The sequence below is a fragment of the Rhipicephalus sanguineus genome, chromosome 10 (assembly GCF_013339695.2).
Source record: "Rhipicephalus sanguineus isolate Rsan-2018 chromosome 10, BIME_Rsan_1.4, whole genome shotgun sequence".
NCBI classification, from domain to species: Eukaryota; Metazoa; Arthropoda; class Arachnida; order Ixodida; family Ixodidae; genus Rhipicephalus; species Rhipicephalus sanguineus.
In genome coordinates this window covers 3,995,964-4,011,919 of record NC_051185.1, presented here as the reverse complement: position 1 = coordinate 4,011,919, position 15,956 = coordinate 3,995,964, and the positions used below count along the sequence as shown (strand labels likewise).

General features: G+C 44.6%; 1 protein-coding gene across 4 annotated transcripts in view; it reads right to left on the bottom strand.

Annotated features, from left to right (window-relative positions):
- The window catches only part of LOC119406843 (copine-8), a 34,857-nt gene that overhangs the window by 8,060 nt on the left and 10,841 nt on the right, over positions 1-15,956 (bottom strand). For 2 of the 4 annotated variants that reach the window (XM_049419658.1, XM_049419657.1), the window contains exons 8-12: positions 9,779-10,029; positions 9,636-9,726; positions 6,429-6,607; positions 3,605-3,961; positions 359-519 (exon numbers count right to left, since the gene is read on the bottom strand). In XM_049419658.1, coding sequence (XP_049275615.1) covers positions 359-519; positions 3,605-3,961; positions 6,429-6,607; positions 9,636-9,726; positions 9,779-10,029 — 1,039 coding nt within the window. The remainder of the gene's footprint in view (positions 1-358; positions 520-3,604; positions 3,962-6,428; positions 6,608-9,635; positions 9,727-9,778; positions 10,030-15,956) is intronic. The other 2 variants (XM_037673585.2, XM_037673586.2) reach the window with 2 other exon arrangements.

The following is a 15,956-nucleotide window of genomic DNA, read 5'->3' as shown; positions in this document are numbered from 1 at the left end:
GAAAGCCGTATTCCTTGCATCGCTTTTACTGTACCCAATAGGTTGTACTGATGGACTTGTATTGAACTGAATTCCTTGAAAACGTACATTCATGGGATTTAACTTGCCAAAACTGCCCAGTGAGTCGACAGCCACACTATATTGGAGGGCTGAGAGTCAATTTTGACCATCTGGTGTTCACCATACTGCTGCGAACACATGTGTTCACAGCAGTATGCAAGCATTATTGCATTTTGCCTTCGTTAGCATGCAGCCACCATGGCCAAGAACCAAAACCGCAATCTTGTGCCAAGGAGCACACTGCCATAGCCAATGCAGCAAGTAGGTGGTTGAAGTGAGAGCCACAGGCAGAACTCACCTGAGAAGTCTGCATTGCCCACGCCCACAATGATGATGGACATGGGCAAGGAAGAAGCCCGCACAATGGCTTCCATCGCCTGTGGCATATCGCTAATGACACCATCTGTGATGATGAGTAGCACGAAGTAGCTCCTACCATCACGGTACGTGTTTGCAAACCTGAAACAAAGCACGGGTGGCATGTTATGCAAGAAACGGCAGGAAGGGGTAGATGGAAGCTTGCGATGAGAAAATCCATACACAGGGGGTGGGTGCTCGAGCCGACGTTTCGAGAAGTGTCTTCTTCAAGGCTGGAACTGATTTCCTTAGCTCTCGTGTGTACTAGTATATGCTTCGTGCCCTCTCCACCAAAAGGGAGGAGGGGAGAGCAGCTGCCAGAGTGGGGGAAGAGAGGTAGCCGTGACGAACTGGGTGAGTCATAAGGAAGGGGGAAAAAAAGAAAAAAAGAAGAAGAAAAAAAGGAACAAGAACGGGGGGGGGGGGGAGAGGGTATAGGTTTCGCTGAATGATTGTCAGTGGAAGCACGTGTTTTCGTTGTGTATGTACCATACCGAATGGATTCAAGAGCCCCCTTAGACACATTAATACCTGCTAGCTGAAGTGTATTGAACTTGTTAATAAGGTATGACTATATTTTCTGTCTCTTGGGGACCGGAAGTTTGACTGAAGTATGTAAAGTTTGAGATCGTCGAAGTTGTGACCTGCTACATTAAAATGCTGTGCCACTGCTTTGGGTAACTTCGCCGTGTCCACGCAATGCCCATTAACAGGCTGTCCCGTTTCGCCAATGTGCCGTTTTTGACAATATGAACATTCGATCATGTAGATAACGTTTTGAACTAGTGCAGGTAAAACTAGATTTTATATGATGGACGTAATCACTTCCGGTGCTTTTAACTATAACGTCATCGTGAAGGTGCTTACAAGTCTTACATCTGGGACGAGAACAAGGTGTTATGTGGGCAGTAGAATGAGGGTTTACTTTTGCATGCACTAACATGTCCTTAATATTCCTACTGCGGCGATACACGACCTTTGGTACTCCGGGAAACGCTTTTCTAAGGCGCTCATTGCTTGCCAGTATTGGGTAGCACTTACGGAGGATATTATTTATCCTCAGTAAGTATTAACCAATACTGGCAAGCAACGAGCGCCTAAGGAAAGCTACACGAGAGCTAAGGAAATCAGTTCTAGCCTTGAAGAAGACAAGTCCACTTGTCGAAATGTCGGCTCGAGCACCCACCCCCTGTTTACGGATTTTTTCATGTTACGCAAGGTTTCACAATGCATTACAAGAACAATGTAAGTTTACACAGTAAGCTGATCTCTTTCACTGTCTAGCAGGGTTCGTGCACTTACATGTGTGCTCACGACACATGCCATTGCACCGCAAGAGTCTCAGTGGCCATCAGGTAAATACGTACGTGCAGAAGGCTCTGTGCCTGTAAGTGAAGTGGAGGGCTGGACAATCAATCAAAACAGAACATAGCAGAATAAAGGAAAACTACTCAGCTCCCTGGAAAGTGAATTTCATGCTGCCACATGCAAGGGCTTGCCTTACAAACTACACCACTGGATCAAGGATGTCAGCAAGTGGAAAGACAAATAATATATATACCAACAATTATGGGGGAAGGTATTATTATTATTATTATTATTATTATTATTTTTTTTTTTTTTTTTTTTTTTTAAACGTAGTGGGCCCATTTCATGTTGACTAAGAAAGGTAATGATGACCATGCATTGAAAATGCCTTGTATTTACTTCCATGTACAACACCTTTGGTTATTTCCTGAGATTTTGAATATACACAGGTTTTACTGGACAGGGGTTTTATAGTAAATAATATAGAGTTTTACTGTGCTTTGAAGGGCCCCTCACCAAACTGGACATTTAAAACGAACAAGTATGGTACTCTGATCGGTCAGTGGTAATCGCGTCTGCAAAGTATGACATGTCTGCATGGTATGAAAACGGCTGAAATTTAAACGGCAAAGCCATGTTCACTTTTCTTGTGGGGGACAAGTGGTTGGAGAGAAAGCGTCAAAGCCTACGTCAAAGGTGCCCCCTTCCACTGACCACAGGCCACGCACTCGGTGCTTCATCCCATGTGAAGCACCAAATGCTGCCACTATAAAAGCATTGCGACACAAAATAGGAAGAGAGCAAGAAGAAAAGAAGGTGGGACTCGTCATGCAAACACGACACCTTCCCACGGCCGGCTAGTGGCATAGCCAGGGGGTTGAAACCCCCCTGAAATATTTCAGTTTTGCATGTGCATATTATACACACTCACACATATAAACGCATGCACAAACATACATAGTGTATGATTGAAGCCCCCCCCCCCTAAAAAAAAAACGATTTCTGGTTACGCTACTGCCTCCAGCAGTTGAAAGGACGCAACAAGTCACACCACTTGCAGGCGCTAGCCGAGGCAAAGGGACACAGTGTCTATTTTGGCAGTGAAGCTCGTTTTCTGAAGGAGTGTAACCAGGACAGTTTAATTTCTGCTAAATTGCACAATAGTGAACCTATTTGAAACACTGTTTCAGCTAAACCCTCCCTAGGCTGTGCCTTATCATTTCTGATGTGTAGTCAAAATTGGCATTAGGGCTTGGTCAGGGGCCCTTTAAAGGGGTTCAAACCACCCCCGACGCTTTGTGAAGAAACGCACATACAAACAGCAAACAATGCAATGAACGGCTCAGCCAAATTTTGTAGTCGTGTGCGGCATGCAGAGCGCACAAGTGGGGCGTGAAGTTGCCACCTCAAGTGCCCTTTCTTCATACAGAAAATTGTCTCCACTCTTTTCGAAGCTGCTGCCAGTAACTCGATTTTATCATTAAGCAGGTTGCTACTATTGGCTAATACCTGACATAAATGCATTTAGACCCGATGTGCTTCTTGCCACGGGGTGCCGACACGTGCCTGCACTGTGCTCTATAGTGCGCTGAAATCACACAGCATGCACTGGAATCACACCAGATGTAAGTGAACGTGCTTCATGACATCCACTGGCATAACTTCTTGCCCATTTGTCATCTCCCTGTGTAGCTTTGCTTAGAGCATGCAACAAAACCTTGTAACTCCGTTCATACCTGACATATTCAAAACCTTTTTGCAGCAATCAATTTGTGAGGCAATAAATTGTTATACTGAGGTCATTTGATGATTACTTGGAAACATGTTAAGGACCCCTTTAAGAGCCAAAGCTTTCCTAAAACAGGCCAGCAATGCTCACTTTGCCACGTGGTTGATGACAGGCGAAAAATTGGTGGGGCCGTAGAGCTGAACGGACTGGAGGGTCCTCTGGTAGGCCTCCAGGACGCCCTGTATGCCCGCACAGTACGGGTCCGTGGCACTTCCGTTGAGGAAGAACTCGTGCGACACACGCCCGTCGGGTGGCAGCCGTGCTCCGAAGCCCAGAGCAGGGAACATCTTGTCCGAGTCGTAGTCCTGGATGACCTCTCCCACTGCACGAATGGCCATTGCGTACGCATTGGGCCGCACTGGGTCCAGGAAGTGCAGGGAGGCGGGGTCTCGGGGGTCTCCGTTGGAGGCCGTGAAGTCCACCGCTACCGTGAAGTGCATCTGCAGGCTGCCCTCGGTGCCAAAAGCAAGACAGAACACATCTCAATACAACTAAAAAATTCACACCATAGGGCAGAACCATGCCATACGAAATCTGGGACACACATTTCCTTCCTAAAAACACATATTATTCTGCACAAAATGAAAGCTCAAGTCGTGAACTTGCGATTAGAATTCAGTACACAAAGGCAACAGATTCCCCGCGGCATTCTAATGTGCGGCTGTAGTGAAGCACTTGTGTCTAGGGATGCAGTAATTCAAATAAATCTTTTGCAATGATGGCAGTGGCATTTGGTGTTTTGGAGTATGTAGCTTTTGCAGCAAGAAATGTCTTTTAGAGCAACACCATGGTTCACAGCCGTAACCCACTGCTCATGCACAAGTGCATGCAATTATAGTATGACCCACATAAAATCGAATATTTTAAAATATGCTTTCATTTACCATGCACCACATCATGTAATTTGCCAAAGAAGAAAATTAACACATTAAATAAAGGAAGGCTAAAAATTTTCTTTTTTTTTTCTTTTTTTTTTCAGTTAAAAGATACCATCACCGCAGACCTTGAAGGTCATGCTTTTGGTCGTGGCAACCTGAAAATAATCGTGGGTATCGTGCTCCATGTTGTTAGTGCAATGATTATGCGGGAAAAAGAAAATTAAATTTTTATAAGAAATTTCAGGTGCACGTGCTTATAGGTCGAGCTGCTAAGCAGGACTGCATTGGATTCAAGCAGGCCAGTGTTGCCAGGAAGCGGCACATGATGAGGGTGCGGTGAGAAAGGGGGGCATGTTTCCCCGGAACAGTGCAGAAATTTGAAATGAGCAGTGATTTCGGAGGGACGCTTGCTTGGCATTTTATGGTAAAAATAAATTTTGGGGTTTTACGTTTCAGAACCATGAAATGATTATGAGAGACGCCATAGTGGAGGGCTCCAGAAATTTCGACCACCTAGGAATCTTTTTCTTCTTGTGTACATGTCTTTCAAGGCTGGGTTCGTCGATTTTCCAAGCGATGTAACCAACAGGCCCAACACCATGGCAGACTCTTTTGGGATTCTTTAATGTGCACCTAAATCTAAGTGCACTTCAGTGGAGCATTCTGCCTCCACTGAAATGCAGCGGCGGTGGCCGAGATGCCTGTTATTCCCGCTGAGGCAAGCTGGTGGCACATATTTTGTGCATACTTTGCTGTATCAAACACATGTACTATGTGCCATAAGCAGTATTTAGTGTTGTTTACTAATGCCTGGAAACAGAAACTAGCTACTGCACTTTACAGTTGGTTTATAAACATTCTTATATTTAGCAATGTGCATGTTCTTATATTATAGCACATTATTCTTATATTATAGCACATAACTTCATTTATGATCGGAATCCCAATCAGAGTGGATTGTGCTGTTGGCAAACGCGGGAGGGAAATATTGCCTTTTGCACAGTGTACCGGCACTGATCTTAAGAAATCCTTCTGGTCCCATAGAATATTGCACAATGACAATATAATGTAGCATGCTGTTGGAACGCTAAAAGAAGTTCTCACATATGTTAGTAAAGGATACTCGAAAGCCCACCTAAAAGCAATAAGTTAGGCGTGCCTGTTCATAGTTTCTTCTCGCACTAAAGACGATAATTAGAAGACAGCAAGAAACATAACAGATGGAGCCCGTTGAATGAATGTTGGATAAGAAGATTGAAAGGAAACTGCTAACTTGCAATAGCTCCAGCGACGTAAGTCAGGGAGGGGTCAGGGGGGTCCTGACATCCTGTGCGCTCAGGCTGGAGGGACACCCCTTGCATGTGTCCCCCCTTGAAATTTATGTTTCACACATGATATATACGTATCCTGAGGACTACACTAGTCGAACACTAGTCCTTTGTTGTCTTTACTCATATTGTTTCTAACGCCTGCGTATTTTGTAGTGGTACCTGCGTCCAATAGCCCACGGCTGTGTAAGACTGTGTCGAAATTGCAACTGCCATTCGACCGCTTTCAGAGAAGACTCGGTAGAACAATAGAATTACGTGAGGTGTGAATACCGTGCTTTTTTTTTATTTTAATGTGCAAATTTTATTTTTCTATTATTAAGAATGAAACCTATATTTATAAAAACAAAATGGCCACCATGGCAAGATCCATGTCCCCCCTCGTGATTTTTATTGATTTACACCACTGAAAGGTTCCAACAACGGAACTAGAGCATCAAAGTATCTTGAGATACAAATGCCAAGTATCATGTCGGATACATTTATTCTGTTAGTATCTTGTATTTGACCTCAAACACTTATCATCTCGGTATCTTAATTTGTACCTCAATAAAACTGCAAAGCACCTTTGCCCAGTCCTGGTCCATAATAATACCTTTAATTATATGTGGTTGCGAGCCGGCCTGTTTCATGCACACTCACATCGTGCAAATGTGCCTAGTATGCACTTATTTGACAGTCCATAAATGTATATCCAAAAGTACTCACCCACCCCGGATATAATCAAGGAAGGTGGCTTGCTCTCCAATTCTGAATGACATGAGCTTCACCTGCAAGCGCACAGAACTTGGTTTTAACTGGTGGACATTATCCTGTGGCCACAAATCACTCACCACACCAGAGTTCTTGTAGCTCTTTTTCTTGGCCTTCTTGTTCTTGTTGATCAACTGCAGGAAATCATTTGCAGATGTGAGCAAAACCTCTTGCAGTTCATGCTTTGGACTGTGCAGCGCTCACAAAAAGGACAAAGGACAGAAGAAGTGCACACGGCATGCGCTGACTCTCAACTAAATTTTTATGCAGAAAAAGAAAAGAAAACAAAAAAAGTAAACTAGAAAAGTCATCGAGTCACCTGGGCTCCAAACGAAAAGAACTTTCCTGGCTGTTGCCCCTCGACTAAACATGTGCACAACAAATTCTATCTCAAATTACCGCATGTGCTGACCAAATATTTGTATTCTTTATCCCAAAGCTTTATCAATGGCTGGCGAACGATTCTGATGCGGAAGGCCTCGATAATTTCCCAGGTAAGCTGCTTTTTTATGCCTAGAAAGTACCATAGTGTCCGTAAAGTGTGGGGCACACCCGCACTCACAACAATGATCTGCTGGGTGGGAATGTGTCACTTGTGTTCGCCCAATCAGACACCTTCCGCTCTGCCTTATGTATGACAACAACAGGGTCTGATACATGATTCCTACAATGCAATCAACAAACTTGAATGTGTGTTTGATAGTATCGCATTCGTTTTTTGTTTCTTTTGACGCACTGGGTTGTGTGTACTTGTTCACGCAGGCGCACATGCCAGACAATTTGTTTGGGGAGTGCTGCACAGTCCTAAGCATGAATCCATACCAACTAGCTCAGTTCTCTATTCTAAGTCAGTATATCTCTCACAGTGCAGAATTAATGCATTGAATGCCCTAAGTTTGTGTCTAGCCTTGACATATGTGTGTTTTCCTATTCCTGGGTCTTAAATAAGTCAGGTGCAAGTGCCACCAATGTCTATGTGCCTTCCTTTTGTGTTTGTGTGTTAACGTGATGTGAAACCTATAGCACAGCTTGCACTAAGTCGCGCAAGGCTGGGTCACAGCAGAGTCGCTGGGCACCTGTAGCTGGTCCTGGCTTGCCTAGGCTCGCCTGTGTCTTTCCCACTCCTTGCTGTACTATACTTTACACTTGCTCTCTCCTATGGCAATGTGCTACAGAAATTGGGCATCTCCCAGTACACTAGTCCACTAAAAATTAAGGGAACACACGGGCGGCAAACACCAATTAGGGGCCGCAGCTTCTTTTGTTAGCCATCTGTACCGAGTGCCTGGACAGTGACTGAGCGCGTGCCAGTTCATTGATGATGATAATTTTCTATCTACGACACACGGCAAACCTCCACCGTAACAGCTTTGCTGTAACAACAGCCGCCGGTAGGGACCGAACCTACAACTTTTGAATAACGCGTCTGATGCTCTAGCAATTTAGCTATGGCAGCAGTCGTTTTCCCATCCACTTTCTTGGGTATTTCTACGCATGTAATCCTGGGTGTGTTGCCAGTGTCGCTCATAGCAATGATGGCGAGTGTGGAACATTCTTTTTTGTCAGCTATCGTCACGTAGCACATGCTCTTGTTACGAGCAGGCAGTTGACCAATAAACCCTTGCGTACCACCTAAGGCATGATGAATAATAGGAGTGCAAAAAAATGTGAGACAAGACTAAGAAAGCTACAGGACAAGTACATTCCCTGTAGCTAGAAACCCTAGTAATTATTATTATCATTTATTGAAAGCTCACTTGTTCTGGCATACAGTCAGCCAGCCAATCCAAACTGTCGAGTGAGCACAGTGTTTTGCATCCACAATTCTAAAGATTTAAGGGGGGACATGGGTCCTGAAATTATCAATTGAGATGAAACTTGCTATGTTTATGTGCAATTGTGTGCAGATTTCAAATGTGCAATTATTTTTCTAGTATAGCAAGAAGTTTTTGAAATACGAAACATTTTATATGCTTTTCGGGAGCAAGAGTTTGCCGAAACTGAGAGAGTTACAAAGCCATAAGCACATCATATGACCTGGAATGAGAGCTGAATGCAAGAAAACAAGAACGGACATTCTAAGCCCCTTTGAACAAAAGTTATGGTAAGTTTGACATGCACGAGTGAGTGTAGGACGAACTGGGATTTCAGTCATAAATGTTCAGCATGCCACAACTTTTGTTCGAATTGGTTTAGAACATCCATTCTTGTTTTTTTGCACTCAGCTCTCATTACAGGTCATTCTGATATGCCTATTTACTTTCTAAGCCTCTCAGTATAGGCAAACTACAGCTCCTAAAATGGCACATGGAATGGATGATATTAAAAAAAACTACATATCCTACTAGAAAAATAATTGCATGTTTAAAATCGGCACACAAAAAAAATTGGAGAAGTTTTCACTAAGCCGCACAAGGCTTGAAACAGCGAAACTGGACGATTGCTATGCTCGCTCTGATGACTGGGATTCTGAAGACTAATCTGGTTGCTTCTAGGTTGTTTCTAGGCCTTAGCTAGGTGATGCAGGTTCTAGGTTGCTTCTAGGTTGTTGCTAGGCTTTAGCTAGGTGATGCTAGGTTTTTTTCTATGTTGATCCTCAGCGCATAGAGGTTCGAGTTAAACCACAGACAGTGACAGACACGACATGGTTGTCCAAACTCCAGAGAGAGAAACTCGTGCTGAAACCAAGCGTTCGCACTTCTTGTAGATATACGGGCACGTCGTCGTTTGCGTAAGCCTTGCATCACTTTGGGGTCTTCTCATAGCCACCGTTGCCTTTCCCATTCCCTAGTAGTCTCTCATTGTACGTACACTGGTTCTTTGGCTCGCAGCCGTTGCTTAGCTTTGTTTGTTGAGCTAACTGTTGCCTTCATTTTTAGTGGATCAGTGGTGAGTACTGAAATTTACCAAATTTCTGTGGCACATACCCATTTATGATGATGATAGTTTTCTGGTAGGCCGCGCAGTGGCACATACCCTTAAAGACGACGATGGTTTTCTGCGATCGAATCACGAGGAACCATTTGCTGAACAGCTTTGCTGTTAATTTACATGATGAGTTTCATCTAAATCAATAAATAAATGAAGGGAAGCTTTCAAGTGCAGTGTGCCCCCTCAATTGACGATCTCATTGCTTAAATAATAACTCCTGACAGTGCGTACCTCGTACTCGTTCTTGGGGCCAGGTCCTTGGGAAAGGGTGCGCACATTGGTGTGGAACTCTCCGATCAGGTCGTGGCTGGAAGAGGACAGACTGGGGTGGAGCGCAACGTGCAATAAGGCAGGTGAGTACAGGGGACACTCACTTCCCATCGAGATCCCAGTCGTAACAGGCCACCCGTATGGTACGGTCATCGTCACCACCACTCAGCTGGCGCATCTGGATGGTAAAGGGACGCCATGTTGGGTTCAGGCTCCTTTTGACCACCTCAGTGCGGAACACGATTGTGTAGGTGTTGTCCTCGTTGGCCCGGTAGAACTTCAGATAAGGGTCTGACTTGCCAAACCAGTCCTTGCTGTCCAGCTTCTTTCCTCGCCACTGCATGTCGATCACTCGCTGCAAGAAACACAGTCAGCAGAGACTCGGGCTTGCATTGCATGAAAATGTATACAAAGTTCTCTAGTGTGTGTTGCCATTCTTGGTGAAAGTAAAGATACACTGGCACATGAGATTATGGAAGGTTACTACATTAAATAAAAAGAAAGACGTGCGTCGACGATACGTTGGTAGTTCTGTGTAGTGGGCAATACAATCTTTTTCACTGTAACCTACACTAGAAAGGTTTTCTAATTACACTTAGTCCAGTGCAATTTGATGAGTGTGTTTCACCAAATGAGTAGAGCTGCAATAGGGGCCAGGATAACCACACTGCAACATATCAAATGGATTGTGTCGTTGTGTTTTCACATGAATGCATGCCTGTACATAACAGCATGATGATCCAAGACAAAGTCACCAAACGTTGCACCTATAGTACGATGATGTACTGCCACAAATTTCAGAATAGCACAGCTATAATACAAATTTGGCAGGGAGTAGTAGCAATACGTATAATTATAACCACAGCAGTTATTCAAGGGACTGCTATAGCTACAGCCGTGCTGGTATACCTACCTATGGGCTTCAAGTGGGCAGCCAGGAGCATAACGCTTCCGCAAGACTGGGCACACTATGCATCGTTTATTCATTGGCAGCCTATTGAAAGCCGTTATCAAAGAACTGCAGCACGTGTGATGATGTCAGCCCGACCACACAGCACACACAGTTTTCTTTCTTGGTTATCACTCTGCAGCAGGTGCACTGCAACAGATGATTAACTGCAACAGTTAATTATCTAAAAATTCAATTAGCTAAACAGCAAGCGATATCTGCAAAGGCATCTAGCTTGCGTGGTGTGTAGGAGAGAGCAAGCATCCACTGGCGTACTAGTGGGTTTGGAAATGATGATGTGCATCGGCAAGCGCTTCATAAAAAGCTCAACACGAGGCAAATCACAGATTCGGGCACATAACGTTCGAAGTAGCAGGGGAGTAGTAGACCTGTTTGCGTCTCGCATGAATGTAGGAGAAAGCAAAACACCAAGCTGACAATCATCGATCGAGAACGGAAGTGCAAAGACAAGTTACTTTGTCTCTGTTTTTTTCCCACCAGTCAAGTTTATATTTCCAAAATCAAGTCAGAGGTATTTGGTAATACATCCATTCTGTCCACTACCAGTGCTGGGCAGTATCGAAGATAAATGTATCTTAGATACTATCTTAGATACTCTTTGGATATCTTGTATCTGTATCGCGATACGTCTTGCAAAACGAGTATCTGTATCTGTGTTTCCGATACATTCAGCAATGTATCGTGTATCTTAAGATACAAGATACTGCCATAAAAGCACCACCGTGCGAAACAATAAACGTCAATCGGAATTCTGATTCTCAAGCTGATATTGCTGCCACTAAGCCATCTGAATAAAACTAACGACGGTGGCATTCTTGTATATTTCCGCCAGAGCGCTCCAGCGAGCACAGGTGATGAGGTTTTGGCGTCCCTATTGGTCGAGCAGAGTCACGTGATGGCACTCGAGCCATCTAGACAAAGACAAGCGTGCAAACGTCTACGTGCAGCCTACTTTTTTTTCTAGATGTTTCCTTTCTTTTTGGTTGTGTTGATATCATGACACTTGTTCACAGCCACTGCACTCTGCTGCATACTCCTATGAGTGCGGCATCTTTCACACAAATTCTGATGCCGCTATACTGTTGCAATCCAAGTTTGTCTTGCGTGGTGCTTCGTTGCAAAGTCTCAAGAATGCAAGAATAGGGCTGCTTTGCGTCTCGCGGCTTTCACACATCAGCGATTTGAATGATTTCATGGATGTAAGCTTGACCAACATTAGTACGATGAGATCGTCTTACATGCAAAGGCGATTCTAAGCACCGTCAGACTATCGGTGCCGACGTTAGATGCAATAGAACAAGCATTTACGTAACAGGAAAAATTTGACGTACTGTGTCTTTGTTCTTCCTGCTATATTGTTAGGGAAGTTCTTTCAATGATAATTTGATTGTTAGCACAAGTGCTCTCATTGCTGTCCTCCGTTTGCATCCCGTGCATTACCTAGTCCTCTGCATAGTTATAACAGTGAAGGTGTTCTGCAAATCGTTCCTTGTCCGTCGAACCAAAAAACTACCATCATCATAAACGGGTATGTGCCACAGAGATGGGGTGAATTCCCCTACTTAACACTGGTCCACAAAAAATGAAGAAGGCAACAGTTAGCCCAACAAATTGCTGTGAAGCGACGGCGGCGAGCCGAAGACCCAGAGTACGTACAACGAGAGAATACCAGGTAATGGGAAAGGCAACGGCGGCTTCGAGAAGACCCCGAACCGATGGAAGGCCTACGCCAATGACGATGGAAGGCGCCTAATGCCACCCGGCTCTTCTACTCGAATGACTAAGACTGGTCCTAGCCATAAGCTGATCGGTCTCATGCGCCGTAACAGCGAAGTTCATCCCCGCCACAGCCAAGTTAAAGCAAAAGTTCAGTAACGTTACAGCCAAGTTCAAGCCAAGTTCAACCTCGCTACAGCCAAGTTCAAGTCAAGTTCAAGCCTCGCTAAAGCCAAGTTTGACCTCTCTACTGCCAAGTTATGCCTAGATAAAGCAATAAATATGCATCAGACTGATCAGCTTCGCTGTGTATCAAGCTTTGCGCGGCTTAGTGCCAGCTTTGAGCCATCTTTTTCACCCGTCTGCTTATTGTAATATGTCATTTGTAACCTGCTGCTACAATACGTTCTCTGCTTTATTCTTATTTTTTAACGGTCTGCAAACGTGGTTTTATTTCATATTTCGCGGGCTTTCTTTAAAAGCCCGAAAATATTCACCACGCAGCATGTACGCTCCGGAAAAAAAATGGATCGTTCCATTCGAAGCGCAGTTGATCAAAGCACAGTTGGCCCTGAAGTGCATAGTAAAGATGTCGCATAATTGCCCTGAATAAAACCAAATACCTTTGGTTTTATTCAGCGGCAATTAACCATTTTTTTTTTCTTTGGTTCTACCAGAGTCCTTCAATGCTTTTCTGGTCACGAAACTCCTCCGTAACGCTATGGGGTAAGCTTGCTATGTCGCCGCCGCGGCCGCGCGGCGGCGCTAGGAGCGCGCAGGGGGCATTGAGGAGAGCTTCGCTGGCTTCGCTATGTAGGGAGAGCTGGGGGCCCGAGGAATCCGGCGGCATCGGCATTCAGTTTTCCTCATTGTTTCTTAATGTGTGTGTCTGACAGGTGTGAGAAATGTGTGCGAGGACATGGATAGTCTACGTGAGCGACGATGCCGAAGACTTGCTGTGTACCGGGTTGTCGCTCCGGCTACAGAGGTACGAGCGGAAAGGTGTCGTTGTTTAATTTGCCGATGGACGGCGATGAGAGGGATGAACAGAAATGTGCAATACCGCGACAGGAAGCTGCCGGATTTACCTTCGATGTTGAACAGGTTAGAATGTGCAAGAAACATTTTTACACCATCGACGTTATTCGAACGGACGACTTCATAGTGAATGGAGAAAATGTGTCTTTGCGACGCGAGAAGGCAAAGTTGCGGGCCGGCGCTGTTTCTTTCGCAGCTTGTTAGTTTTTTAGAATAACAGAGAGCCGAGCTAGTTGGTAAGTATTCATTCTAAAAAGACACGGCGTGCAAACACGGACATAAGGAAGAAGTAACGATACCAGGCGTTTGTGGTGTCTTGACTTCTTTCTTGCGTCCGTGTTCGCACGCCCTGTCTTTTTAGAATAGTTGTTTAGGTTCTTTCCAGCTTATTAAATGCTTTGCATTGTTTCCTTGTTTGCCGTTGTTTAAAAAAGCGTTTTTTTCATTTTTATTGACTGAATGTCAACTAAGCTATTTTTTAATTTTTACATTGTACTTCAGAGTTTTCCTTGTTTTCTGCATTAGCTTGCTCCCTGCATGTACTGGCCGTGCAGAGATTTCCCTACGCTAGGAAAATGTCGCTCATAGCTTTCTGTTTTCTTAGGTATTCTTGCAATAAAAGTTTTTCTATCTTTCTCTTTCAATCGTAGCATTCTTGCTTTGTTTACTATATATTAGTGGCTTGACAGTGGGATGTTCTCAAACATGTGCATTAAAATGAGCATTTATAGTGAAGTATAGACGCAAAGGGCGTTAGTGTTTCGTCAGCTTGAAACGTTTTCAGGTATTTTGCCCCGTGTTACGTTTTCCACGTTCTGAATAATGCGAAAGCGCAATAGCTCTGCTTGTGACGACGTACGTATGTGCTTATTTTCTCTAGATTAGCCAAACGCGGTTTCGTTTCACGTAATCACGTCTCCCTTGTGCAGTCTTCATTAAGAAAATCGTTGCATCACGCGGCGCAGACATAGTCCATCTAAGCAGTCAAAGTAACACGCGTTTTGATTTGTGAAGGTACCACGAGCGCGAAGATTGGAGATACCCGCGAGTGCCTTTTCGACGCTGCACAATGTAAAGTGCGACACATTTTCGCTCGTGCAATGTCCACGTAACATGAAATTGTCGAAGTTACTCGTAGAAAATGAACAAAACGTGGTTACAAACTCGAAGTAAGGCCAGGTTAGGTCCTAGAGATCAGCTGGTGTTCACCCGGCACACGGACGCTATACCTTCCGAAAGCTTCGTCACTCCCGATTTCAAGTATTGCCGAAGCTCTGTGAGGTAGGGTGCAGCGGAGAGAAGTTAGCTTTTATAAACTGTAAACACAGGAATGTAGAGCTTTTCTTTTTTGTAATGCGGCTGTGTTAAACGCCCGCGGCGTAGACGACCTGATTCCAAATAGCGCGATCAGCGCTGGCTCAACTCCCGCTACGAAACTTCAGTTTGCGAGTTGGTGGGTTTGTAAGGCTTGTGCAGTGTGACAAGTCTAGGTAAATATCCCGTGCTCCACTGCCTGAGGTAAGAAACCTCGCTGAAACATCATATACAGCTAATTTTGCCGCGTCGGCATGACTGTATGCATCGCAGCCTTGATATTAAAAAAAAAAAAAAAGACGCGAAAGTAAGTTTTTTACACGCGTATGCGACTAACACATCGTATGTCAGGTGAAGTATGAATGGTAGTTGAAATATTGCGGTTTGATGCACCGTTAAACCATTGCCTCCAACTGGCACAGCATTCAGCCGAGCGCAGCGCGCGCGCACGAATGCCCCCGCGTTGACCGCGGCGACCCTAGTGGCCGCCTCTGTCCCTGTATGAAACTGCGGGCGGAGTTTCGTGACCAGAAAAGCATTGAAGGACTCTGGTTCTACTTATGTGAAACACCATGTATACTTATTCACTTTGATTGTTTAGTACGGAACCACCTTGCCATTTGACCTAAATATATTGGATTTCCTTTGTCTAGGTCACCTTAAAGTACTATTCTTATTGTCACAAATCTGTAGGTAGCAGAGTCAGAAGTGGCAATAGTGTGAATAACAGTGATAACCTGCGGCGCTTTGTGCCTCTATAACACGTCTGAGGCGTCTCCTGGCGGCTCAGGTTCTCTCGAAGAAATGGTAAAAGAGTGCACGTTAGTCAATATGCTCCCAGCGAGCTCTTTACGCAAGCAGATAAGTAAAATATGAAAAATCACTGCAGTTTTATGTCCTCAACTAATTGTGAGCGCCGACTGTGTAGTTCATCGTCTTCACACGATGCGTCACAAACAATATCGCTACCAACGCTGTTGCTGCTCTACACCTGTCGGTTGATGCGGTATTACGAAAACAAAAATACGCTTGCAGACAAGGTAAGACTGCACAGGGTATTTGCGTAATTGTGCGGAGGCTTCTTAATGACGTTCTTGCAAGTAGATGGTAACCTGCTAGCTGGTCACCAAGTAGAGCCAAGACACCCATAAATTACAGAAGTGTCACGCAAAAACCACTAACAGCGCAGCAGTTAAAGGGGTGGTGCCGTCAAATTTCGAGGCTATGACAAGCCTGTTGTGGGT